The sequence below is a fragment of the Prionailurus bengalensis genome, chromosome E4 (genome assembly GCF_016509475.1).
Source record: "Prionailurus bengalensis isolate Pbe53 chromosome E4, Fcat_Pben_1.1_paternal_pri, whole genome shotgun sequence".
NCBI lineage: Eukaryota > Metazoa > Chordata > Mammalia > Carnivora > Felidae > Prionailurus > Prionailurus bengalensis.
The window spans coordinates 3,246,582-3,273,786 of NC_057360.1; the positions used below are offsets into that span (position 1 = coordinate 3,246,582).

Consider the following 27,205-nt stretch of genomic DNA (forward strand, 5'->3'; position numbering starts at 1 on the left):
TTTGAAACTTCGGGAAATAACTTCCTTGCCCTCACTCTCCGTTTCCTATTCTGTAAAATGCGATCCTGCAGGAATGCTGGGAAGTTTAAATAAGAGCCTGCATTAAAAAATTTTTTTTGGGGGGCACCTGGGTGGCTCAGTCGGTTAGGCGTCCGACTTCAGCTCAGGTCACGATCTCACAGTCTGTGAGTTCGAGCCCCGCGTCGGGCTCTGGGCTGATGGCTCGGAGCCTGGAGCCTGCTTCCGATTCTGTGTCTCCCTCTCTCTCTGCCCCTCCCCCATTCATGTTCTGTCTCTCTCTGTCTCAAAAATAAATAAAAACGTTAAAAAAAATTTAAAAAAAATAAAAAATAAAAATAATTTTTTTTTCAACGTTTATTTATTTTTGGGACAGAGAGAGACAGAGCATGAACGGGGGAGGGGCAGAGACAGAGGGAGACACAGAATCGGAAACAGGCTCCAGGCTCTGAGCCATCAGCCCAGAGCCTGACACGGGGCTCGAACTCACGGACTGCGAGATCGTGACCTGGCTGAAGTCGGACGCTTAACCGACTGCGCCACCCAGGCGCCCTGAGAGCCTGCATTTTTAAAAAGTTTGAGGGCAGACTGTGAAGATGGCGGAGAGGGACCTGAGCTCGTTTCCTCCTCCTCACACACAGAGGCAATGACTACGCATGATCCAGCTCACTCTGGAAATGACTCGAAGACTAGCAGAACAGCTCTTCCACAGCTAAAGACACGGAGAGATAACCCCCATTGAGAAGGGTAGGAGGGGGCGGAGACCTGGCTGGAAAGCAAAGCCCAAGCATAATGATGCCCAAGCGAGAAGGATATCCCAGGCACCAAGATTTTCCCTCACGAGCGAGGGTATCAGACTTTACCTCGGGCACCCCCTGCCCTGGAGACCTGCATCGGAAAGACAAGCCTTATAACACCTGGCTTTGAAAATCAGTGGACTTAACTCTGGGAGAGGCAAAGCGCCATAAGAATCCAAGAGTCTGGGCCACCTGGGTGGCTCAGTCGATTAAGCACCTAAGGAAAAGAGCAATAAATTTTGTTTACTAACAAAATAACAAGAACTATATACTTATCAATAATTACTTTAAATGTAAATGGACTACCAGCATTTTTCACACAGCTAGAACAAACAATCCTGAAATTTCTATGCAACCGCTAAAGACCCTGAATAGCGAAAGCAATCCTGAAAAAGAAATGAAAAGCTGGAGGAATCACAATTCCAGACTTCAAGCTGTATTACAAAACTGTAGTCATCAAGACAGTATGGTACTGGCACAGGAACAGACACACAGATCAATGGAACAGAATAGAAAACCCAGAAATGGACCCACAACTATATGGTCAACTAATCTTTGACAAAGTAGGAAAGAATATCCAATGAAAAAAAGATGGTCTCTTTGACAAATGGTGTTGGGAAAACTGGACACCAGCATGCAGAAGAATGAAACTGGACCACTTTCTTACACCACACACAAAAATAAATTCAAAATGGACAAAGACCTAAATGTGAGACAGGAAATCACCAAAATCCTAGAGGAGAACATAGGTAGCAACCTCTTTGACCTTGGCCGGAACAACTTCTTACTAGACACATCGCCAAAGCAAAAAGGAACTATTGGGACTTCATCAAGATAAAAAGCTTCTGCACAGCAAAGGAAACAATCAACAAAACTAAAAGGCAGCCAATGGAATGGGAGAAGATATTTGCAAATGACATATCTGATAAGGGGTTAGTATTCAAAATCTATAAAGAACTCATCAAACTCAATACCCAAAAAAACAAATAATCTGGTCAAGAAATGGGCAGAAGATATGAATAGACATTTCTCCGAAGAAGACACCAGATGGCTAACGGACACATAAGATGCTCAACATCACTCATCATCAGGGAAATACAAATCCAAACTATGATGAGATATTACCTCACACCAGTCGGAATGGCTAATATTAACAACACATGAAACAAGAGATGTTGATGAGCATGTGAGAAAGGAGAACCCTTTTGCACTGTTGGTGGTAATGAACAGGTGCAGCTGCTCTGGAAAACAGTATGGAGATTCCCCCAAAAGTTAAAGATAGAACTACCCTATGATCCAGCAATCGCACTACTAAGTATTTACCAAAAGGATCAAAAAAAAAATAGATTCGGAGGGGTGCATGCGCCCTGATGTCTAAAGCAGCACTATCAACAATAGCCAAAGTATGGAAAGAGCTCAAATGTCTATCAACTGATGAATGGATAAAGAAGATGTGGTATGTACGTACACACACACACACACACACACACACACACAATGCAATACTACCCAGCCATCACAAAGAATAAAACCTTCCCATTTGTGACAACGTGGATGGAGCTAGAGTGTATTATGTTAAACGAAATAAGTCAGTCAGAGAAAAGACAAATACCATGATTTCACTCATATGTGGAATTTAAGAAACAAAACAGATGAACATACAGTAAGGGGGGACAAAGAAAAGGAAGCAAGCTATAAGAGACCCTTAACAACAAAGAACAAACTGAGGATTGCTGAAGGGAGGTGGTGGGGGATGGGCTAGGTGGGGGATGGGTATTAATGAGGGCACTTGTTGGGATGAGCACTGGATGTTGTATGTAAGTGATGAATCACTGAGTTCTACTCCTGAAACCAATAATACCCTGTATGTTAACTGATTAGAACTTACTTACTTACTTACTTACTTACTTACTTATTTATTTATTTATTTATTTATTTATTTATTTATTTTAAGACAGAGTGAGAGTGCCTGAACAGGGGAGGGACAGAGAGAGAGGGAGAGAGAGAATCCCAAGGAGGCTCTGCACTGTCAGCATGGAGCCCAATGTGGGGCTCAAATTCACTAACTGGGAGATCATGACCTGAGCCCAAACCAAGGGTCAGACGCTCAACTGACTGAGCCACCCAAGCACCCCTAACTAGAATTTAAACCAAAACTTGGAAAAAATGAACGTAAATGGACTACATGTTCCAATCAAAAGAACATAAAGTGACTGAATGGAATAAACAAACAAACAAACAAGACCCAACTATATGCTGCCTCAGGGATTCACTTCAGACCTAAGGATACATACAGACTGAGAGGGAAAAGATGGCCAAAGATATTCCACGCATGTGGAAGCAAAAAACAAATGCTAGGGTAGACAAAATTGACTTTAAAACAAAGACTGTAACAAGAGACATCATTACATAATGATAAAGGGATCAGTCTAACAAGAGGCTATAACAGTTGTAAATCTGTCTGCACCCAACATAGGAGCACCTAAATATATAAAGACAATATTAACAGACATAAAGGGAGAAATTGACAGTAATACAACAATAGGAGGGGACTTCAACACCCCACTTAAGTCAGTGGACAGATCGTCCAGACAGAAAGTCAACAAGGAAACAGTGGCTTTGAATGACACATGAGACCAGACGGATCGCACAGATACATATCCCATCCAAGAACAGCAGAATACAAATTCTTTTCAAGTGTACATGAAACATTCTCCAGGGTAGATTTCATGTTAGGCCACAAAATACACCTCAAGAAACTTAAGGAGTTTGAAATCACATCAGGCTCTGCACTGGGATTGGAGCCTGCGGGGGATTCTCTCTCTCCCTCTGGCCCTCCCTGACTTGCACACACTCTCTCTCTACGAAGACTACTACAAAAGATTATACACCAACAAACTGGACAAATGGATAGAAGAAATGGATAAATTCCTAGAAATGCACAAGTCCAAGTCTGAATTGAGAAGAAATAGAAAATCTGACCAGACCAATAACCAGGAAAAACACTGAATTGGCATTCAAAGAACTCCCAGCAAACAAAATCGCAGGACCACATGGCTTCACAGATGAAGTCTACCAACATTTAAAGAAGCGTTAATACCTGTTCTTTTCAAACTATTCCAAAAAATAGGAAAGAAACGTTCCAAATTTTTCACAGTAGGAGGCCAGCGTCATCTTGATGCAAATTAAAAAATGTTAAAGGTTGATATCCTTGATGAACATACATGCAAAAATCTTCTACAAACCAAATTCAACAATACACGAAAAGTATCATTCCCACAATCAAGTAGGATTTATTTCAGGGACGCAAGGGTAGCTCAAGGTTTGCAAATCAATCAACGTAATGTACCACGTTAACAAATGAAGGACAAAAATCATAGGATTAACAGATGCGGAAAAGAGCCTTTGACAAAACTTAGCATGTGTTCATCACGAAAACTCTCAATAAGGTGGATTTAAGAGGAACACAACTCAATGTACATAATAAAGTCCACATGTGAAAAACCCACAGCAGGCATTATACTCAGTGGTAAAAAACTAAAGGCGTTTCCTCAAAGATGAGGAACAAGACAGGATGTGCTCACTTTTATTCAACAGGTGGAAGTCCTAAAAAAAAAAAAAAATTAAAAAAAAAAACTTAGAAAAATAGGGGCGCCTGGATGGCTCAGTCGGTTGAGCGTCCGACTTCGGCTCAGGTCGTGATCTCATGGTCCGTGAGTTCGGGCCTCGCGTCGGGCTCTGTGCTGACGGCTCAGAACCTGGAGCCTGCTTCCGATTCTGTGTCTCCCTCTCTCTCTGCCCCTCCCCCGTTCATGCTCTGTCTCTCTCTGTCTCAAAAATAAATAAACGTTTGGGGCGCCTGGGTGGCTCAGTCGGTTGGGCGTCCGACTTCAGCTCAGGTCATGATCTCACGGTCCGTGAGTTCGAGCCCCGCATTGAGCTCTGTGCTGACCGCTCAGAGCCTGGAGCCTGTTTCAGATTCTGTGTCTCCCTCTCTCTCTGCCCCTCCCCCGTTCATGCTCTGTCTCTCTCTGTCTCAAAAATAAATAAACGTTTGGGGCGCCTGGGTGGCGCAGTCAGTTAAGCGTCCGACTTCAGCCAGGTCACGATCTCGCGGTCCGTGAGTTCGAGCCCCGCATTGAGCTCTGTGCTGACCGCTCAGAGCCTGGAGCCTGTTTCAGATTCTGTGTCTCCCTCTCTCTCTGCCCCTCCCCCGTTCATGCTCTGTCTCTCTCTGTCTCAAAAATAAATAAACGTTTGGGGCGCCTGGGTGGCGCAGTCAGTTAAGCGTCCGACTTCAGCCAGGTCACGATCTCGCGGTCCGTGAGTTCGAGCCCCGCGTCAGGCTCTGGGCTGATGGCTCAGAGCCTGGAGCCTGTTTCCGATTCTGTGTCTCCCTCTCTCTCTGCCCCTCCCCCATTCATGCTCTGTCTCTCTCTGGCCCAAAAATAAATAAACGTTGAAAAAAAAAATTTTAAAAAATAAATAAATAAACGTTTAAAAAAAGTCTTTTAAAATAAATAAATAAATAAATAAATAAATAAATAAATAAATAAATATTTTTTTAAAATTAAAAAAAAAAAAAACACATGTGGAAGTCCTGGCCACAGCAATCAGATGATCAGACATGAAAAAGAATATAAGGTATCCAAATAAGTAAGAAAGAAGTAAAATTTTTCACTATTTGCAGGCGACATGATACTATACGTGGAATACCCTAAAGTCTACCAAAAAACGACTATAATTAATAAATGAATTCAGTAAAGTTTCAGGATACAAAATAGATATACAGAAGTCTATAGATTCCTGTTTCTATACATTAATAACAAACTAGTGGAAAGAGAAATTAAGAAAACAATCCTATTTATAATTCTAGCAGAAAGAATAAAATACCCAGGAATGAATTTAACCAAGGAGATAAAAAGAAATGTCCTCTGAAAGCTATACGACATTGATCAAAGACACTGGAGAAGACACAAATAATTTTTTTAACGTTTATTTATTTTTGAGAGAGAGAGAGAAGGAATCAGAGTGCATGCGTGCAAGCAAGGAGGGGGGTGGGCAGAGAGCGAGGGGGACAGAGGATCCAAAGCAACTCTGTGCTGACACATGATCGCGAGATCATCACCTGAGCTGAAGTCGGACGCTCAACTGACTGAGCCACCCAGGCGCCCCAAAGAAGACACAAATAAATGGAAAGACATTCCATGTTCAAGGGTTGGAAGAACAAATACCGTTAAAATGTCTACGCTACCCAAAGCAAGCTACAGATCCCATGCAATCCCCATCAAAATACCAGTACTGTTGCTTTTTTTTTTAATAGAACTATAACAAATAATCCTAAAATTTGTACAGAACCACAAAAGAGCCCAAATAACCAAAGCAGTCTTGAGAAAGAGGAATGAAGCTGGAGGAATTAGAATCCCAGATTTCAAAGTATACTACAAAGCTATAGCAATCAACAGTATGGTACAGCCACAGAAGCAGATACATCGATCAATGGAGCACAACAGAGAGGCCAGAGATAAACACACACTTTTATGGGCAATTAATCTACAACAGAGGAGAGAACATGCAACGGGAGAAAAGACAGTCTCTTCAATAAACCATGTTGGGAAAACTGGCGAGCTGTGTGCAAAATAATGAAACTGGACTGCTTTCTTTTTTAAAAAAAAATTGTTAATGTTTTTATTTATTTTTGAGACAGAGAGAGACAGAGCATGAGCAGGGGAGGGGCAGAGAGAGAGGGAGACACAGAATCTGAAGCAGGCTCCAGGTTCTGAGCTGTCAGCACAGAGCCTGACATGGGGCTCGAACTCACGAGCCGTGAGATCATGACCCGAGCTGATGCCGGACGCTTAACCCACTGAGCCACCCAGGCGCCCCGAAACTGGACCGCTTTCTAACACCATACACAACAATAAACTCAAGATGGATTAAAGACCTAAAAGTGATAACTGAATGTAGTAAATTAAAAAAAATTTAATTAAATTAAAAAAAAAGAGGAGTGCCTGGGTGCTCAGTCGGTTGAACGTCCAACTTCGGCTCAGGTCAGGATCTCACGGCTCATGGGTTCGAGTCTCGCGTTGGGCTCTGTGCTGACAGCTCGGAGCCTGGAGCCTGCTTCGGATTCTGTGTCTCCCTCTCTCTCTGTCCCTCCCCCACTCTTACTCTCTCTTTCTCTCAAAAATAAATAAACATTTAAAAAGTGGTTTAAAAGGTCTATTTAAAGAAAGAAAACATAGGCTGTAAATGCTCAGATAACAGTCTTAATATTTTTCTGGTTCTGTCTCTTCAGACAATAGCAACAAAAGCAAAAATAAACAGTTGGGACACATCAAAATAAAAAGGTTTTGCAGAGCAAAGGAAACCATCAACAAAATGAAAAGGCAACACACTGAATGGGAAAAGATAAATGCAAATGGTATATTCAATAAGGGGTTAGTGTCCAAAATACATAAAGAAGTCATACAACTCAATATCAAAAAACAACAACAAAAAAAAACCCAACCCCAAATAATCTGACTTAAAAATTGGGCAGAGGGCCTGAGTAGACATGTTCCAAAGAAGGCATACAGACACATGAAAAGATGCTCAACATTACTCATCATCAAAACCACAATGAGATATCACCTCACACCTGTGAGAATGGCTAGAATCAAAACCACAAGAAATAACAAGTGTTGGTGAAGATGTGGAGAAAGGGAACTCTTGGACACTGCTGGTAGGAAGGTAAGTTGGTGTGGCCACTGTGGAAAAGTGTGGAGTTTCTTCAAAAAATTAAAAATGTAAGTACCATATGATCCAGCAATCCCACTCCTGGGTACTCACCCAAAGAAAATGAAAACCCTAGTTCAAAAGATATACATACATCTACATTTATTGCAGCATTATTTACAACAGCCAAGATATGGAAACAACCCAAGCGTCAGTCAATACCACGTGGTATATATCCTCAATAGAATATTACTCAGCTATAAAAAAGAATGAAATCTTGGGGCGCCTGGGTGGCGCAGTCGGCTAAGCGTCCGACTTCAACCAGGTCACGATCTCGCAGTCCGTGAGTTCGAGCCCCGCGTCGGGCTCTGGGCTGATGGCTCAGAGCCTGGAGCCTGCTTCCGATTCTGTGTCTCCTTCTCTCTCTGCCCCTCCCCCCTTCATGTTCTGTCTCTCTCTGTCTCAAAAATAAATAAAAACGTTAAAAATTTAAAAAAAAAAAAAAAAGAATGAAATCTTGCCTTTCGGGACAATGTCAATGGACGTAGAGGGCGTTGTGCTACGTGAAAAGAGAGAAAGAAAAATACCACAGGATTTCAATTATATGTGGAATCTTAAAAAACAAGACAAATGAACAAACACATAAACAGAAACGGACTTAATAAATACAGAGAGCTAGCGGTCCCCAGTGGGGAGGGTTTGGAGGGATGGGTGACATAGGTGAAGGAAATTAAGAGGTACAAACTTATAAAATGAGTGAGCCTCAGGAATGAAAAGTACAGCATAGGGACTAGTCAATGATATTGTAATAACGGTGTATGGTGACAGACGGAGACTACGCTCCCCGTGGGGAGCATTTTGTAACATACGTAATTGTCAAATCACCATGTTGCCCACCTGAAGCTAATATAATGTCGAGCCCCAACTGTACTCCAATTAAAAGTAAGATAAGGAATTTTGTAGGCTTTTCAGGACTGTTCAGATATTTTCCAATTGTTAATAAACTTTATATAGGTTTGCGCTATTTTTGTAACTTGATGTTTTATTTTAGTTGTTTTGTGTTTTCTTCCATTGCTGTTTTTTTGTTTTGTTTTCTTGGGCGGGGTGGGGGGCGAGACAGAGGATCTGAAGCAGGCTCTGTGTGGAAAGCAGAGAGCCCGACGTGGGGCTTAAACTCACAAATCCTGAGATCTTGACCTGAGCCGAAGGCAGACCCCTGACTGACTGAGCCACCCAGGTGCCCCTTTATTTTAGAGTCAAGCGAAGAAATCCACTGAAAAATATATGTGTAGAAACCGAGCATTACGCTCTGCTTATTGGTGTCAGTAGTAATATTAACACCTGTTACTGTATGCCAGGCATTGTTAGAACCAGTATTTCTCTTATCTGTTGCCCTCCTAACACCTAATATGCTATTATCCCTGATTTCCAACTCAGACAGTTGAAATTCTGACAAGCTATTTCTCACATTCATGTAACCAGCAAGGTGACCTACCATATTCTAAAGTCTATGTTCTCATCCCTTCCGTGCATGACCACACCACCCTGAACACTTACTCATTTTGTAGATTTCCCAGTATCTTCTATTTAAAATGTTTGATCCAATAATAAGAGAATATTATGAGCAATTATATGCCAACAAAATGGGCAATCTGGAAGAAATGGACAAATTCCTAGAAACATATATCCTACCAAAACTGAAACAGGAAGAAATAGAAAGTTTGAACAGACCCATAACCAGTAAGGAAATTGAATTAGTAATCAAAAATCTGCCAAAAAACAAGAGTCCAGGGCCAGATGGCTTTCCAGGGGGATTCTACCAAACATTTAAAGAAGAGTTAACACCTATTCTCTTGAAACTGTTCCAAAAAATAGAAATGGAAGGAAAACTTCCAAACTCTTTCTATGAAGCCAGCATTACCCTGATTCCAAAACCAGACAGAGACCCCACTAAAAAGGAGAACTATAGACCAATTTCCCTGATGAACATGGATGCAAAAATCCTCAACAAGATATTAGCCAACCGGATCCAACGAAACATTAAAAAAATTATTCACCACCACCAAGTGGGATTTATACCTGGGATGCAGGGCTGGTTCAATATCCGCAAAACAATTAATGTGATTCATCACATCAATAAAAGAAAGGACAAGAACCATATGATCCTCTCAATAGATGTAGAGAAAGCATTTGACAAAATACAGCATCCTTTCTTGATAAAAACCCTAAAGAAAGTAGGGATAGAAGGATCATACCTTGAGATTACAAAAGCCATATACGAGTGACCCAACACTAATATCACCCCCAATGGGGAAAAACTGACAGCTTTCCCCATAAGGTCAGGAACGAGACAGGGATGTCCACTCTCGCCACTGCTATTCAACACAGTATTGGAATCTTAGCCTCTGTAATCAGACAACACAAAGAAATAAAAGGCATCCAAATCAGCCAGAAGGAGGTCAAACTTTCACTCTTCAGATGACATGATACTCTATATGGAAAACCCAAAAGATTCCACCAAAAAACTGCTAGAACTGATTCATGAATTCAGCAAAGTTGTAGGATATAAAATCAATGCACAGAAATCAGTTGCATTTCTATACACCAACAATGAAGTGACAGAAAGAGAAATCGAGGAATCGATCCCATTTACAGTTGCACCAAAAACCATAAAATACCTAGGAATATATCTAACCAAAGAGGTGAAAAATCTATACACTGAAAACTATAGAAAGCTGATTAAAGAAATTGAAGACACAAAGAAATGGAAAAAGATTCCATGCTCCTGGATAAGAAGAACAAATATGGTTAAAATGTCGATACTACCCAAAGCAATCTACATATTCAACGTTTATTTATTTTTGGGACAGAGAGAGACAGAGCATGAACAGGGGAGGGGCAGAGAGAGAGGGAGACACAGAATCGGAAGCAGGCTCCAGGCTCTGAGCCATCAGCCCAGAGCCTGATGCGGGGCTCGAACTCCCGGACCGTGAGATCGTGACCTGGCTGAAGTCGGACGCTTAACCGACTGCGCCACCCAGGCGCCCCGCAATCTACATATTCAATGCAATCCCTATCAAAGTAATATGAGCATTCTTCACAGAGCTAGAACAAATAATCCTAAAATTTGTATGGAGCCAGAAAAGACTCCGAATAGCCAAAGCAATCCTGAAAAAGAAAACCAAAGCAGGAGGCATCACAATCCCAGACTTCAAGCTACACTACAAAGCTGTAATCATCAAGACAGTATGGTACTGGCACAAGAACAGACACTCAGATCAATGGAATAGAATAGAGAACCCAGAAATGGACCCACAAACATATGGGCAACTAATCTTTGACAAAACAGGAAAGAATATCCAATGGAATAAAGACAGTCTCTTCAGCAAGTGGTGCTGGGAAAACTGGACAGGAACATGCAGAAGAATGAACCTGGACCACTTTCTTACACCAGACACAAAAATAAACTCAAAGTGGATGAAAGACCTCAATGTAAGACAGGAAACCATCAAAATCCTCGAGGAGAAAGCAGGCAAAAACCTCTTTGGTCTTGCCTGCAGCAATTTCTTACACAACATGTCTCTGGAGGCAAGGAAAACCAAAGCAAAAATGAAATACTGGGACCTCATCAAAATAAAAAGCTTCTGCACAGCGAAGGAAACAATCAGCAAAATTAAAAGGCAACCGACGGAATGGGAGAAGATATTTGCAAATGACATATCAGATAAAGGGTTAGTATCCAAAATCTACAAAGAACTTATCAAACTCAACACCCAAAAAACAAATAATCCAGTGAAGAAATGGGCAAAAGACATGAATAGACACTTCTCCAAAGAAGACATCCAGATGGCCAACCAACACATGAAAAAATGCTCCACATCACTCATCATCAGGGAAATACAAATCAAAACCACAATGAGATAACACCTTACACCTGTCAGACTAACGTTAACAGTTCAGGCAACAACAGATGTTGGCGAGGATGTGGAGAAAGAGGATCTCTTTTCCATTGTTGGTGGGAATGCAAGCTGCTGCAGCCACTCTGGAAAACAGTATGGAGGTTCCTCAAAAAACTAAAAAGAGAACTACCCTACGACCCAGCAATTGCACTACTAGGCATTTATCCAAGGGATACAGGTGTGCTGTTTCGAAGGGACACATGCACCCCCATGTTTATAGCAGCACTATCAGCAATAGCCAAAGTATGGAAAGAGCCCAAATGTCCACTGATGGATGAATGGATAAAGAAGATGTGGGGTGTGTGTGTGTGTGTGTGTGTGTGTGTGTGTGTATGTATGTATATATATATATGATGGAGTATTACTCAGCAATCAAAAAGAATGAAATCTTGCCATTTGCAACTACATGGATAGGACCGGAGGGTATTATGCTAAGTGAAATTAGTCAGAGAAAGACAAAAATCCTATGACTTCACTCATATGAGGACTTTAAGAGACAAAACAGATGAAAATAAGGGAAGGGAAACAAAAATAATATAAAAACAGAAAGGGGGACAAAAGAGACTCATAAATATGGAGAACAAACTGAGAGTTGCTGGAGGGGTTGTGGGAGGGGGGATGGGCTAAATGGGTAAGGGGCATTAAGAAATCTACTGAAATCATTGCTTCACTATACACTAATTTGGATGTAAATTTTTAAAAAATAAAAAAGTTAAATTAAAAAAATAAAAATAAAATAAAATAAAATAAAATAAAATAAAATAAAATAAAATAAAATAAAATAAAATAAAATAAAATGTTTGATCATCGGGGCACCCAGGTGGCTCAGTCGGTTAAGCATCTGACTTCAGCTGTGTGTCTCTGTCTCTCAATAAATAAACGTTAAAAAAAAATTAAAATGTTTGACCATCAAAATACTTGAGAGCAGCAATTGGTATCTAATAGATCACTGGGAATAGCTCTGCAAAATTGAGAGGGAGTAACAGAGATATTTGGGCCTGGTGGTGTATTATTGTAAAATGCCATTGTAAAAAAAGATGGCTTTTTCATTTTCATTATAGGTTTTAAAATTTTATATGTTTTAAACTTATAATATTAATTTTTATTTATAATATATATTATATATTAATTTATTTTTTAAATTTTGTTTTAAATTTATATTATTTTTATTTATAATATATAATACATACATTATATATTACATATTAATGTGTAATATGTTTTTTTTTAATTTAATGTTTATTTACATTTGAGAGAGAGACAGAGTGTGAGTGGAAGAGGGGCAGAGAGAGAGGGAGACACAGAATCCGAAGCAGGCTCCAGGCTCTGAGCTGTCAGCGCAGAGCCCGATATGGGGCTCAAACCCACGAACCGGGAGATCATGACCTGAGCCCAAGTCGGTCACCTAACCAACTGAGGCACCCAGGCGCCCCAGTAATATTAAATGTTTTAAATTTTATTATATGCTTTTGAGTGTGAAGTACAAATAGAAAAAAATGTTTTAAAATGTGAACTGGACTGACTTCATATGTAGCCTGCTACCACTCTGATAACATGACTGTGGTGCTCTCCCACACAGGTTTTCCTGGACAGAGACCTCACCAAGCAATCCACGATTAATTTGGTGGATTTAGCAGGAAGTGAAAGGCAGAAATCTTCAGGATCTGAAGGAGACAGACTGAGGGAAGGATCACAAGTTAACTTAAGTTTAACCAATTTAGGAAATGTTATCAGGTAAATAACCTGTGCATAGGTATTTATTTCTATCGTAAAAATGACCCCAGATATCAGAAATTAGATTAATCATAACCCTTGAGTCATGATCCACTGTCATCATTGGTTCATACCTGGTCCTCCTATTTATTTTAAATGAATTGCTTTTTAATAAAATTAAAAACACTAATAAAGCCACCACCCAACCCAAGAAATCGTTGGTATTTCTCTACTGTGCTCCCCTTGGAGGTAACTGCCATCTTGAATTTTGTTTACCCCTCTCTGTCCCTCCCTCCCTTTCTTCTTTCATCCTTTCTTGTTTTTATCACATGTGAATATTATTAGTTAGTGGTCCTCATTTTTGAAATGTTTACAAAGGGTATAAAATATTACATTGTTTTCTGGATCCTGTTCTTAAGTGATTAAAATATAAACTACAGGGGCGCCTGGGTGGCTCAGTCGGTTAAGCGGCCGACTTCGGCTCAGGTCATGATCTCATGGTCTGTGGGTTCGAGCCCCGCGTCGGGCTCTGTGCCGACAGCTCGGAACCCGGAGCCTGTTTCAGATTCTGTGTCTCCCTCTCTCTCTGACCCTCCCCTGTTCATGCTCTGTCTCTCCCTATCTCAAAAATTAAAAAAAAAAACGTTAAAAAAAAAATATATATATAAACTACAAAAAGTGTGCAAATCTTAAATGTTCAGGTCAATGAATTTTTATACATATATATCTGTGTAATTACCACCCAGCTCAAGATATAGAACATTTCCAAAACCCAGAAACGTCCCTTGTACTTCCCTCCTAGCTTTCTCTTCCACCAGAAGAAACTGACCTTTGCCACTACAAATTGACCTTTGCCTAACTGTATAGATTTTCATATAGATGTGACCATTTATAAGAGGCCATTGTTTTTTGCATCTGGCTTCATTCACTAAGGACTGTGTCTAGGAGACTAGGCCATGTTTCTCATGTAGCAATTATTAGTTCTTTTTCATTGCTATGTAGCATTCCATTGTAGGAATGTGCCACAATCATTTATCCATTCTCCTATTGATGGACATTTCATTTGCATCCAGGTTTTGAGTATTCTAAATAAGGTTGCTATGAACATTCTTGTATGTGTGCTTTGGGGAAAATAATTTCTCATTCCTCTCAAGTACACACCCAGGAGTAGAATTGTCGGGATTGGCTTTTAGATGCAACATTATTAACAGTATGTGTCCATGCTATCTGTGGCTATAGTTAATTTACCTTCTGTTCTGTCACTAGACATTGTGCCTATGAGATTCCTTTTTGTAGTAGAAGTTGTTCTTTTTCCTTATGATGTAGTATTCCATGGTGGGAACATGCCACAACTTCTTCATTGGTTCTCCTGTTGGTTGGCATTTTGGTTGTTCCCAGGTTTTGGGTTTTTTTGCTATTACAAACGGCGCTATTATGAACATTCTTGTACAAATCACAGGGTATCAATATATTAAAGTTTCTTTTGAGTATAGAAAAAGGACTGAAATTGTTGGATTATATACAAGTTGTGTGCAATAATAAATTTTGAGGGTGGTGACAAGTTATTTTCCAAAATGGTGGGGCCAATTTACACTCCCAGCAGCAATGGATAAAATATCCCATTGATCCACATCTTTTCTAAGGCTTGGTATTACCACACTTCTTGATACTTACTAATTAAATGGGTATGAAGATACCTTACCGTGGTCTTGATACTCTTGGTTTTTAGCAAGTTTGAGCATCATGTGATACGTTTACTGGCAATATGTCTCCTCTCAAAACGTTCTGTTTTTCCCATTATTCTACCCAGTTACTGTCTTTTTATTGATTCATAGGCATTCTTTACATATTTTTATTACTCGTTTCTCAGGTATATAAGCACCTTCACCCAGCACATAGCATGTCTTTTCAATGGAAGGTGTCTATTGATGAGTAGAAATCATGGTAGTGGTTTTTGTTTAGCATTTCCTGAGTCTTGTTTAAGAAAAGTAGCGTCTGAAAGCCATCTCCCTAAATTTCATTTAATTTCCTATCCATCTGGACTTGATTTCTGTGTGTAGTATAAGGTAGGCGTCCTTTTCATTATTTTTACCTTATGGATTACCAATTTTTCCAGTGACACTGTTGAATAGTTCCTCCTCTCCTCAGGGGATCTTCTATGCTATCTCTGTCATAGACCAAAATTGAATATACGCTTAACCGTTACTTGCCTTTTTAATCTGTTTGATTGGCCAAAGTCTGCAAAATAGTGAATGCTTTATCCTCTTCCTGAATACTACAAGGATCTCCAACCTCCATATGTAACTTTGATATGTATTTTAATTCTATTCTTCTTTAACCCCCAAATACATTATTATTTCTGTTTGACAGTGTTCGTTTTTTAAATTCTTCACTTTTCCCTCTCGAAATCCTCTTTCTTCATTAGTGCTATTGATATACTAGATTTCTTTCTGTCTCTGAATTCATTTTTTTATTAATATTATTCATTTATTTTTAAATTTACATCCAAGTTAGTTAGCATATAGTGCAATAATGATTTCAGAAGTAGATTCCAGTGATTCATATCCTATGTATAACACCCAGTGCTCATCCCAACAAGTGTTTTCCTTAATGACCCTTACCCATTCAGCCCATTCCCCCTCCCACGACCCCTCCAGCAACCCTCAGTTTGTTCTCTGTATTTAAGAGTCTTTTATGTCCCCATTCTTGTTTTTATATTATTTGCGCTTCCCTTCCCTTATGTTCATCTGTTTTGTATCTTAAATTACATATGAGTGAAATCATGTGATATTTGTCTTTCTCTGACTAATTTTGCTTAGTAAAAATACCCTCTAGTTCCATCCATGTAGTTGCAAATCGCAAGATTTCATTCTTTTTGATTGCTGAATAATACTCCACTTTATATATATATACCACATCTTCTTTCATATGTTGATGGACCTTTGGACTCTTTCCATACTTTGGCTATTGTCAATAGTGCTGCTATAAACATTGAAGGGTGCATGTGCCCCTTTGAAACAGCACACCTGTATCCCTTGGATGAATACCTACAAGTGCAATTACTGGGTCATTGGGTAGTTCTATTTTTAACTTTTTGAGGAAGCTTCATACTGTTTTCCAAAATGGCTTCACCAGTTTGCATTCCCACCAGCAGTGCAAAAGAGATCCTCTTTCTCCACACCTTTGCCAACATTGGTTGTTTCCCAAGTTGTTAATTTTAGCCATTCTGACTGGTGTGAGGTGATATCTTACTGTGGTTTTAATTTGTATTTCCCTGATGATGAGTGATGTTGAATATTTTTTTCAGGTGTCTGTTAGCCATCTGGATGTCTTGTTTGGAAAAATGTCTATTCATGTCTTTTCCCATTTCTTCATTGGATTATTTGCTTCTTGGGTGTTGAGTTTGATAAGTTCTTTATAGATTTTGGATAGTAACCCTTCATCTGATATATCATTTGCAAATATCTTCTCCCATTCTGTCGGTTGCCTTTTAATTTTGCTGATTGTTTCCTTCACTGTGCAGAAGCTTTTTATTTTGATGAGGTCCCAGTAGTTCATTTTTGCTTTTGTTTCCCTTGCCTCCAGATGTTGAGTAAAAAGTTGCTGCAGGCGAGGTCAAAGAAGTTTTTGCCTGCTTTCTCCTCTAGGATTTTGATGACTTCCTGTCTTATGTTTAGGTCTTCCATCCATTTTGAGTTTATTTTTGTGTATGGTGTCAGAAAGTGGTCCAGGTTCATTCTTCTGCATGTCGCTGTCCAGTTTTCCCAGCACCATTTGCAAAGAGACTGCCTTTATTCCATTGGATATTCTTTCCTGTTTTGCCTAAGATTAGTTGGTCCTATGTTTGTGGGTCCATTTCTGGGTTCTCTATTCTTTTCCATTGGTTTAAGTGTCTGCTCTTGTGCCAGTACCATAGTGTCTTGATGATGACAGCTTTGCAATACAGCTTGAAGGTCTTGAATTGTGATGCCTGCTGCTATGGTTTTCTTTTTCAGGATTGCTTTGACTATTCAGGGTCTTTTCTGGTTCCATACAAATTTTGGGATTATTTGTTCTAGCTCTGTGAAAAATGCTGGTGTTATTTGGATAGGGATTGCACTGAATATGTAGATTGCTTTGGGTAGTATAGACATTAATTTTATTTTTAAAAATTTTGTTAATGTTTTATTTTTGAGAGAGCGAGTGAGAGCGAGCGAGCACACAAGTGGGGGAGGGGCAGAGAGGGAGAGAGAGAGGGAGACACGGAATCTGAAGCAGGTTCCAGGCTCTGAGCTGTCACACAGAGCCCAACATGGGGCTCAAACTCACGAGCTGTGAGATCATGACCTGAGCTGAAGTCAGACGCTTAACCGACTGAGCCACCCAGGTGTCCCAGGTAGTATCAACGTTTTAACAATATTCATTCTTGTAATTCAGGAACACAGAATATTTTTCCACTTTTTTGTGTCTTCAATTTCTTTCATCAGCTTTCTATGGTTTTCAGTATATAGATTTTACATCTTTGGTTAGGTTTATTCCTAGTTATTTTATGGTTTTTGGTGCAATCATAAATGAGATCGATTCCTTGATTTATCTGTTGCTTCATTATTGGTGTAAGAAATGCAACTGATTTCTGTGCATTGTTTTATATCCTGAGACTTTGCTGAATTTATGGATCAGTTGTAGCAGTGTTTTGGTGGAATCTTTTGGGTTTCCCATATAGAGTATCATGTCATCTGCAAAGAGTGAAAGCTTGACTTCCTCCTGGCCAATTTGGATGCTTTTTATTCCTTTGTGTTGTCTGATTGCTGAGGCTAGGACTTCCAACAGTAGGTTGAATAACAGTGGTGAGAGTGGACATCCCTGTTGTATTCCTGACCTTAGGGGGAAAGCTCCCAATTCTCCCCCATTGAGGATAATATCAGCGGTGGGTCTTTCATATATGGCTTTCATGATCTTGAGGTATGCTCCATCTATCCCTACTTTATTGAGATGTTTTTTTTTTTTATCAAGAAAGGATGCTGTATTTTGTCAAATGCTTTCTCTGCATCTATTGAGAGAACCATGTGGTTCTTCTCCTTTCTTTTATTGATGTGATAAATCACATTGATTGTTTTGCAGATATTGAACCAGCCTTACATCCCAGGTATAAATCCTACTTGGTAGTGGTGAATAATTCCTTTAATGTATTGTTGGATCTGGTTGGCTAGTATCTTGTTGAGGATTTTTGAAGCCATGTTCATCAGGGAAATTGGTCTGTAGTTCTCCTTTTAGTGGGGTCATTGTCTGGTTTTGCAACCAACGTAATTCTGGCTTCACAGAATGAGTTTGGAAGTTTTACTTCCATTTCTATTTTTCTGGAACAGCTTAGAAAGAATAGGTGTTAACTCTTCTTTAAATGTTTGGTAGAATTCCCCTGGAAAGTCATCCGGCCCTGGACTCTTGTTTTTTGGCAGATTTTTGATTATTAATTCCTTACTGGTTATGGGTCTGTTCAAATTTTCTATTTCTTCCTGTTTCAGTTTTGGTAGGGTATATGTTTCTAGGAATTTGTTCATTTCTTCCAGATTGCCCCATTTATTGGCATACAATTGCTCATAATATTCTCTTATTGTATTTGTATTTCTGCAGTGTTGGTTGTGATCTCTTTCATTCTTGATTTTATTTATTTGGGTCCTTTCCTTTTTCTCTTTGATCAAACTGGATAGGGGTATCAATTTTATTAATTCTTTCAAAGAACCAGCTCCTGGCTTCATTGATCTGTTGTTTTTTATTTGTTTCGATAGCATTGATTTCTGCTCTAATCTTTATTATTTCCTGTCTTCTGCTGGTTTGGGGTTGTATTTGCTGTTCTTTTTCCAGCTCCTTAAGGTGTAAGGTTAGGTTGTGTATCTGAGAACTTTCTTCCTTCTTTAAGAAGGCCTGGATTGGGGCGCCTGGGTGGCGCAGTCAGTTAAGCGTCCGACTTCAGCCAGGTCACGATCTCGCGGTCCATGAGTTCGAGCCCCGCGTCAGGCTCTGGGCTGATGGCTCAGAGCCTGGAGCCTGTTTCCGATTCTGTGTCTCCCTCTCTCTCTGCCCCTCCCCCGTTCATGCTCTGTCTCTCTCTGTCCCAAAAATAAATAAATGTTGAAAAAAAAAAAAGAAGGCCTGGATTGTTATATACTTCCCTCTTATGACCACCTTTGCTGTGTCCCAGAGGTTTTGGGCTGTCATGTTATCATTTTCATTGGCTTCCACATACTTTTTAATTTCCTCTTTAACTTCTTGGTTAGCCCATTCATTCTTTAGTAGGAAGTTATTTAGTCTCCAAGTATTTGTCTCTCCAATTTTTTTTCTTGTGGTCGATTTCAAGTTTCATAGCATTGTAGTCTGAAGATATTCATGGTATGATCTTTTTTGAACTTGTTGAAGGCTGATTTGTGTCCCAGTATGTGATCTATTCTGGAGGATGTTCCATGTGCACTCGAGAAGAATATGTATTCTGCTGCTTTAGGATGAAATGTTCTGAATATATCTGTTAAGTCCATCCAGTCCACTGTGTCATTCAAAGTCATTGTTTCCTTGCTGATTTTCTGATTAGATGATCTGTCTGTTGCTGTAAGTGGGGTGTTGAAGTCCCTTACTATGATGGTATTAATATCAATGAGTTTCTGTATGTTTGTGATTGATTTATATATTTGGGTGTTTTGCATTGGGAGCATAAATGTTTAGATCTTCTTGGTGGATAGACTCCTTAATTATGATATAATGCCCTTCTTCATCTCTGGTTACAGTCTTTATTTTAAAATCTAGATTGTCTGATATAAGTATCACTACTCCAGCTTTCTTTTGTTGACCGTTAGCATGATAGATGGTTCTCCACCCCCTTACTTTCAATCTGAAGGTGCCTTTAGGTCTAAAATGGGTCTCTTGTAAACAGCATATAGATGGATCTTGTTTTCTTATCCATTCTGTTACCCTATGTCTTTTGATTGGAACATTTAGTCCATTGACATTTAGAGTGAGTACTGAAAGATATGAATTTATTGCCATTGTGTTGCCTGTAGAGTTGGGAGTTTCTGGTGGTGTTCTCTGGTCCTTTCTAGTCTTTGTAGCTTTTGGTATTTTTTGTTTTGTTTCATCTTTTCTTCCTTCAGAGAGTCCCCCTTAAAGTTTCTTATAGGGGTGGTTTAGTGGTCATGAACTCCTTTAGGTTTTTTTTGTTTGGGAAACTTTTTATCTCTCCTATTTTGAATGCAGCCTTGTTGGATAATGAATTTGTGGCTGCATATTTTTCCAATTCAGCACATTGACTATATCCTGCCACTCCCCTCTTGCCTGTCAAGTTTCTGTGGATAGGTCTGCTGTGCACCTTATCTGCCTTCCCTTGTAGGTTAAGGACTTTTTTCCCCTTGCTGCTTTCATGATTCTTTCCTTGTCTGTGTATTTTGTGAAGTTGACTGATATGCCTTGCTGATGGTCAGTTTTTGTTGAATCTAATGGGAGTTTTCTGTGCTTCCTGGATTTTGATGTCTGTGTCTCTTCCAGGTTAGGAAAGTTTTCTGCTATGATTGGCTTACATAAACCTTCTACCCCTTTTTCTCTCTTCATCTTCAGGGACCCTAATGATTTGGATATTATTCCTTTTTAATGGGTCACTGAGTTATCTAATTCTTATGTCATGCTCTTTTGCCTTAGTTTCTCTCTTTTTTTATGCTTCATTATTCTCCCTAAGTTTGTCTTCTATATCGCTGATTCCCTGCTCTGTTTCATCCATCCTTGCTGCCGTGGCATCCATTCAAGATTGCATCTCAGTTATAGCATTTTTAATTTCGTCCTGACTAGATTTTACTTCTTTTACCTCTGCAGAAAGGGATTTTATGCTTTTTTCAACCCCAGCTAGTATTCTTCTTCTTGTGATTCTAAATTCTGGTTCAGACATCTTGCTCCATTCTCCACTAGATGGGCACTTAGTTTACTGGGGTGGATCATTGTGGTGAGTGTACACATGTACGTGCGTGTGTGGGAGAGGTGAAAATGACATCACCCAGCTACCCAGTCTCTAGTATCAGAACTCTGTGTTCTTGCCAACTGGCAATCAATCACCCCTCCCTTGTCTCCAGCACCAGTCCACTCCCTGCTTTTACACTTTCCATGACCAAGCCATCAGGCTGCCAGGTGGCACCTCCCTCCCGAGTTTTATCTCAGATGGGGTTGTGTTTCCAAACCCTTCACCTCTGAGGGACCTGCAGTTTTGACCCACTTAGACTGTCTGGGGGAAGGTCTTGCCAAGCAACGGCTGGATGCCAGCCCACAGCCAGGAACATTCACATGACTGCACTGCTGCAGATGCCCAGAGACTGTGGCCAGGTGTCAGCCCACCCCAGAAAAAGTTCACCCAATCATGCAGCAGCAGTGTTTCAAGAATTATGGTAAATCACAACACACATCTGGTGCCAGGCTTAACCACCCCTTAACATCCTTGTTCCAACACCAGCAAATGTGGCTGTTCTCTGGGGTCCACTGAGAGCTTTGCCTGTGGGAAGGCCACATAGCCTCTGCCAAATGTCCTCTCAGCAGGGGAACTGCCTCTTCCTGTGTGGCCCGAGGACCCCTCAGACCTCACTGTCTGCTCCTGGGGATTCACTCTTCCCACCAGAGCTCTGCCAGGTATAGAGCTGTGGAGTTTCAGACTGTGACCCCTGTTTATAGACTCTCAATGGTATTTAAACCCTCTTTTTTCTCCTTTCTCCCCTTCTCGTTAAGTCCCTTATGGGTGTTTCCACTCTTTCTCTTTGTCTCCAGCTGCTTTCGGGGGGAGAGCTTTTCCTGTACTCTCCCCCATCTCCATCCTCTCTACCCTCTGTGGCTTCTCTCTCCCCCAGTTCACCTCTCCACACTGCTTATCTGCTGAGTTCCGTGGTTCAAGTTGTGCAGACTGTTGTGTTAACCCTCAGATCAATTTTTTAGGTTGGCCAGATGGTTTGGTGTTGATCTAGCTGCATTTCAGGGATGAGAGAAGCAAAAAGCTTCCATGCTGCTCTGCCATCTTGACCCCTCCCCTTCACTTCTTTTTTTCAAATGTTTATTTTGAGAGAGGGAGGAGCAGAGATAGAGGAAAAGAGAGAGAACCCTAAGCAGGCTCCATGCCATCACTGCAGAGCCTGAATCAGGGCTCAATCTCACCAACTGTGAGATTGTAACTTGAGCCAAAATCAAGAGTTGGAAGCTTAACCAACTGAGCCACCCAGGCGCCCCAATTATTTACTCAGAGTTGTATCTAAGATCAGTTTCCTCCTGGTGGAAGTATATTCTGTAGAATTTCCTTCAGTGATCACGTGCTGATGGCAAATTCTGTTTTTGTTTGGTTGAAATGTCTTTATTTCACCTCATCCTTGGAAGATAATTGTGCAGGGGATAGAATTCCAGAAGTGTAGTATTTTCTTTCAGCTCATGAAGGATACAGTCTCCTGTTTTCTGCTGGTGGTCTAATTGCTATTTCCTTGAAGTCAATCAATCTTTGCCCCTAGCTGCTTTTGAGCTCTTCTGTTTTGATGTTCTCCAATTCGGTTATGTTACATTTGAGTGTGAATTTCTTTTTATTTACTCTGCTTGGAATTCTCTGGTCCCTATAGTTCTGTAGATTAGTGATTTTCACCAGTACTGGAAAATTCTCAGCCATTACTTCTCATGTACCATCTGTGCCCACTTGTTTTCTTTCTCTTCTGGAACTTCAATTTAGATTGTTTAAATCTCACTCTGTCCTCCATGTCTCATAACCTTTCTGGCTTGTTTCCCATATCCATGTCTCCAGGCTGCAATCTGGTTAATCTCTTTTGACATATCTATTTCACTAATTCCAATAATAGCAGTGTCTAGTTTGCTGTTAAACCTGTGCAGTGTGTTTTAAAAAAAATTTTTAAGTTTATTTTGAGTAGAGAGCAAGCGAACAGGTGGGGGGCGGGGTGCAAGGGAGAAAAGGGGAGGGAGGGAAGGAGGGAGGAAGAAAGAGAGAATTCCAAGCAGGTTACATGCTGTCAGCACAGAGCCCAATGCAGGGCTCGATTCCACGAACAGCAAAATCATGACCTCAGCTGACATCAAGAGTTGTACACTTAACCAACTGAGCCACCCAGGCGCCCCTGTCTTGTGTGTTTTTCATTTCAATTACTGTATTTCTTTCTAGAAGCTCCTTTAGTTTCTTTTCCAAATCAGCTAGAATACCTTTATAAATTCCTTTTCACTTTTTGTGATCATAATTTCTCATAGATAGGCTTGCCTCCCTCCTCCTCCCTGCTCTCATCAATGACAATGCTGCGATCTTTGCAGATCCTGGAGTTGGTGGGGAGGGGTGGCACATTTACTTCTCACGTACAGCTTCTGTGCTGCGTTGTTATATGGGGTCCTACCTTTATGGGTTGCTCTGAAGGAAGTACGGAAGAAAAACAAGAAGAGGAATTAACTCCCTCCCCACGCTGGCCGGCACACTGCTAGTGGGGCCACCCTCTTCCTCGGGTTGAAACTCTTTTCTATACACAGACTTACAATAGCCTGCAGGCTCTTTGGGTTTTCCTCACAGGGTTTAGGGTGTTAGAGCCTCAGATCCGGACTTCCCTCTGTCTGTCATGGTGTCTCCAGGGTTGATCTCAGAGAGGGAGCCAGTGGCTCATGCGGTTAGCTGTCTTGCTTCCGCATCTTCGTCCGGCAGATGTCTCAACTCTTGGATATCATTAGAGTCATGTCTCAGGTTTATGGGGTCAAAGAGGAGACATGAAGGGTATTTCTGACTTATCCCCCGGGAGGCAGATTTCTTCTTGGCATATATATTTTTTTAAATCTGATGTTTCTTTTTCATCCAGTGCTCTGGCTGATGCAGCCACGGGGAAGAAAGTCTTGCACATTCCCTACAGAGATTCTGTCCTGACCAAACTTCTCCAGCCAGCTCTGGGCGGGAACAGCAGAACCACTTTGGTAAAGTGACTTTCTTACAACACAGCAGACTGATTTAGCTATTGTGTTGTTGTCACTGTTATTATTAAAATCACGCTCACTGTACCATGATGCCGCATTTTGCATTCACGTCACACGTTCTTACGTACGTCAAGACTCCTGAGACTCCGCTACAGTGTTCAAATACTGCTAATTTTAATTTTTTATTCATTTCTGTAGCTTTCAGATTCTTTATAAGGAACGTACACCACTATTATTGCCAGGAAAAAATTAGTACACATTTTAAAATAACACTGATAACGTCGTACTATTCTAAATCGGTGGTCATTTTGTGGCAAGACCGGAAATCATTTTGACCATGTGAGACGCCAGGCGGCTGTTGAACCCGGCGAGTAGCTAAATCGTGTCATCTCAGCAAAGACTCCAGACTCTTAGTATCGCATATTTGCCAAGGGGGTACAATGTGGGATGGGTTAAAATCGGGACTCTCTGCTCTTCAGCTCCAGGTGCGAAAAGGAACAGACTGGCACATTCTGCCGGCAGGTTCATACTGGCCTCCGGCCTGCTGTCCCGGTTAGGAGAAAACTGCTCACCGCTGGGCCTGCTCTGTGCACTCTTCCCCAAATTCACAACAAAACACAGTCTTTACTCTTTCCTATTTAATCTTGCCTAAGTATCTACAAATATTTCATTTTGAAGCTGGCCTGTTGGCCTCATGGGACCTTCCCTGCTCCCCCTGAGGACCTGGGATAAAAGAAGGCCCATAAGATGCTCTGAACGTAAGACTACAAAATCAGGTGTAACAGGTCTGAGCAGGGGTGCGCCTGTGAGAGAGGAGCCTTTCAGGCCTGCAGGCTAACGCCCCGCCTGGGGCACTACCGAGCTTTAACAGAAAAATAATGTGGTGGAGAGGAGGTTAGGGGGCGGGGGTGGGGTCACTGGCCCTCTCAGGAAGCAGAAAGAAAAGAGAATCTGCAAGGCCAACATTCAACGGTCACTTGAATCCCCATCCACTCTCTGGGGACTTACTACTGAGGACAAGGGCCTGAGAGTGAGTCAGGCCCGGCTCCAGGCCCAGCTCTGCCAGCGATTATCAGACAGATCTCGAACACATGGTTTTTCTCCGGGCCTGTGTGTGTGTGTGTGTGTGTGTGTGTGTTGTGAAATTGTGGTGTTTGTGTCCTGAATCTGCGGTGTCGGTGCGCTGCAGAGGTCAGGTGTGTATGTGGCATACGTGGGGTGAGCACGTGCTATCAATGTGTGTCCGCGCCTTCTGAGTTGCAAAGTTCGAACAATACCGTAAATGACAAGAAATGCTATGAACCTTAGCGTATCCGCAACGACAAATCCGTCTAAAATTACAAAATCTGAAAGGGACGTTCTTTTACAGATAGCGGCCATAAGTCCCGCTGACATCTGCTATGAGGAAACTTTATCCACGTTAAGATACGCCGAAAGGTACGTTTGTGGATACGTAGTATCCCTAGGGGTTCTAAGTCAGATTCGTCTGGTCCCCCTCTACGCAATGGGCTGGCAGCTGGGGGGAGAGGTCAGGAGAAGGCAGAACAGAATGATTTGTGAGAGAGAGAGGTGGGAGGAAATAAACAAAAGGAGACAGAACTGGGGACTCAGGCCCTAATGTCCCCGCTATTCTGCATGGGAGAGGCCCCGCGGGCTCCCATCGATGGGGGAAGCCTGGGGGCCGATCCCATGCTTGGAATCCTTCTTCCTGTATTTTCCTGCCACATAGCTGCCCATTCACGTGTTTCCCTTGTCACATGGCACACGGGTGGCGTGCGGGGGCAGGCAGGGGACGTTTATGCCAATAGGTGAAGACAAGCACGTGTGAGGCACTTCCCTGGGCTGTCGCCCAGCCTCCGGTTCCATGCTTTTCTTGGCTTTGGTCTCCTTTGCCCAGGCCCCGTGCACACGGGTTCTACTCTTGGGGTGGCCTGACGGTCTAGGCTCCTCTTTCCGTGGGCGGGGAGGGCTCTCCCTGCCAGCTCCCTTCCGTCCAGGGGGCCAGGGAGGCGAGCCTGCATACTCAGCCCCGGCACAAGGCTGCCGCCCAGACACGTCCCAGGCATCTGGATCCTGCTTCTCCTGACCCTTTTTAAAAATTTTTTTAACTGTTTATTTATTATTTTTGAGAAAGAGACAGAGCACGAGTGGGGGAGAGGCAGAGAGAGAGGGAGACACAGAATCCGAAGCAGGCTCCGGGCTCCGAGCTGTCAGCACAGAGCTCGACGTGGGGCTGGAACTCACGAACCACGAGACCATGACCCGAGCCAAAGTCGGATACTTAACTGACTGAGCCACCCAGGTGCCTCTCTCCTGACCCTTTTAAAAAAAGATAAGGGTGCAGGCAGAGGGGACCTTTAAGCAGGGTAAAAGCCACATGCTGCCACCACCCTTTCCCTTTCGCGTGGCAGAGTCCGGAATCCACCCTGAGGCCCACCCACCGGGTTTGGACAGGAACCTGGAATCCTCGGGCCTGGTCCCAGGAAGCTGGAGCTGGCGTGTGAAATGAAACTACCACCTACCGTGACACGTCCCTGGTCAGGTCTACGGGCTTGCGTGTGGGTCAGAATCTGGTCCCACCAGCCGTGTGACCTTGGGCGACACGCCGTACCTCCCTAGCCCTCAGCTCTGTCCCATGTCGAGGGAGGTGGTTTCTCATCAGAGTTGGGGGGGGGGAAGAACACAACAGATCCTGCACGAGCCCGTTCCCGGCAAGGTTCTGACACGTGCTGAATGCTCCGAGACGATGGCTGTCACTGCACCACCGAGCAGTGGTCTTCCCTTTGGCCCTGTCCCTGGGAGGGAGCCCTGGCATTTTAGGGACATGTGCCAGCGGCCTCTGCAACGGTGCAGCCTCCGTATAGTTTTACACCGTTAGATGTTTCTTTCAGCGTCTGCAGCGCGAGCTCGGATCTTTCCGTCAGTTCGGTCTCTCTGCTTATCAGACGCAAATCTGTCACGAGCAGATTTCCTGTTGAGAGACTACGGCTGCAGAGGAAGGAGAAAACAGTAGCCCAGAGCCCCGGGCTCTGAGCCCGGAGCTGCCACGGGCTGTGTGACCCCGGGGCA

At 42.0% G+C, this 27,205-nt stretch overlaps 1 protein-coding gene across 1 annotated transcript in view; it reads left to right on the top strand.

The window, feature by feature from the left end:
* LOC122476438 (kinesin-like protein KIF28P) overlaps positions 1-27,205 on the top strand; it is an 80,279-nt gene that overhangs the window by 28,807 nt on the left and 24,267 nt on the right. The window contains exons 7-9 of the mRNA XM_043569086.1: positions 13,071-13,225; positions 24,025-24,136; positions 25,506-25,573. Coding sequence (XP_043425021.1) covers positions 13,071-13,225; positions 24,025-24,136; positions 25,506-25,573 — 335 coding nt within the window. The remainder of the gene's footprint in view (positions 1-13,070; positions 13,226-24,024; positions 24,137-25,505; positions 25,574-27,205) is intronic.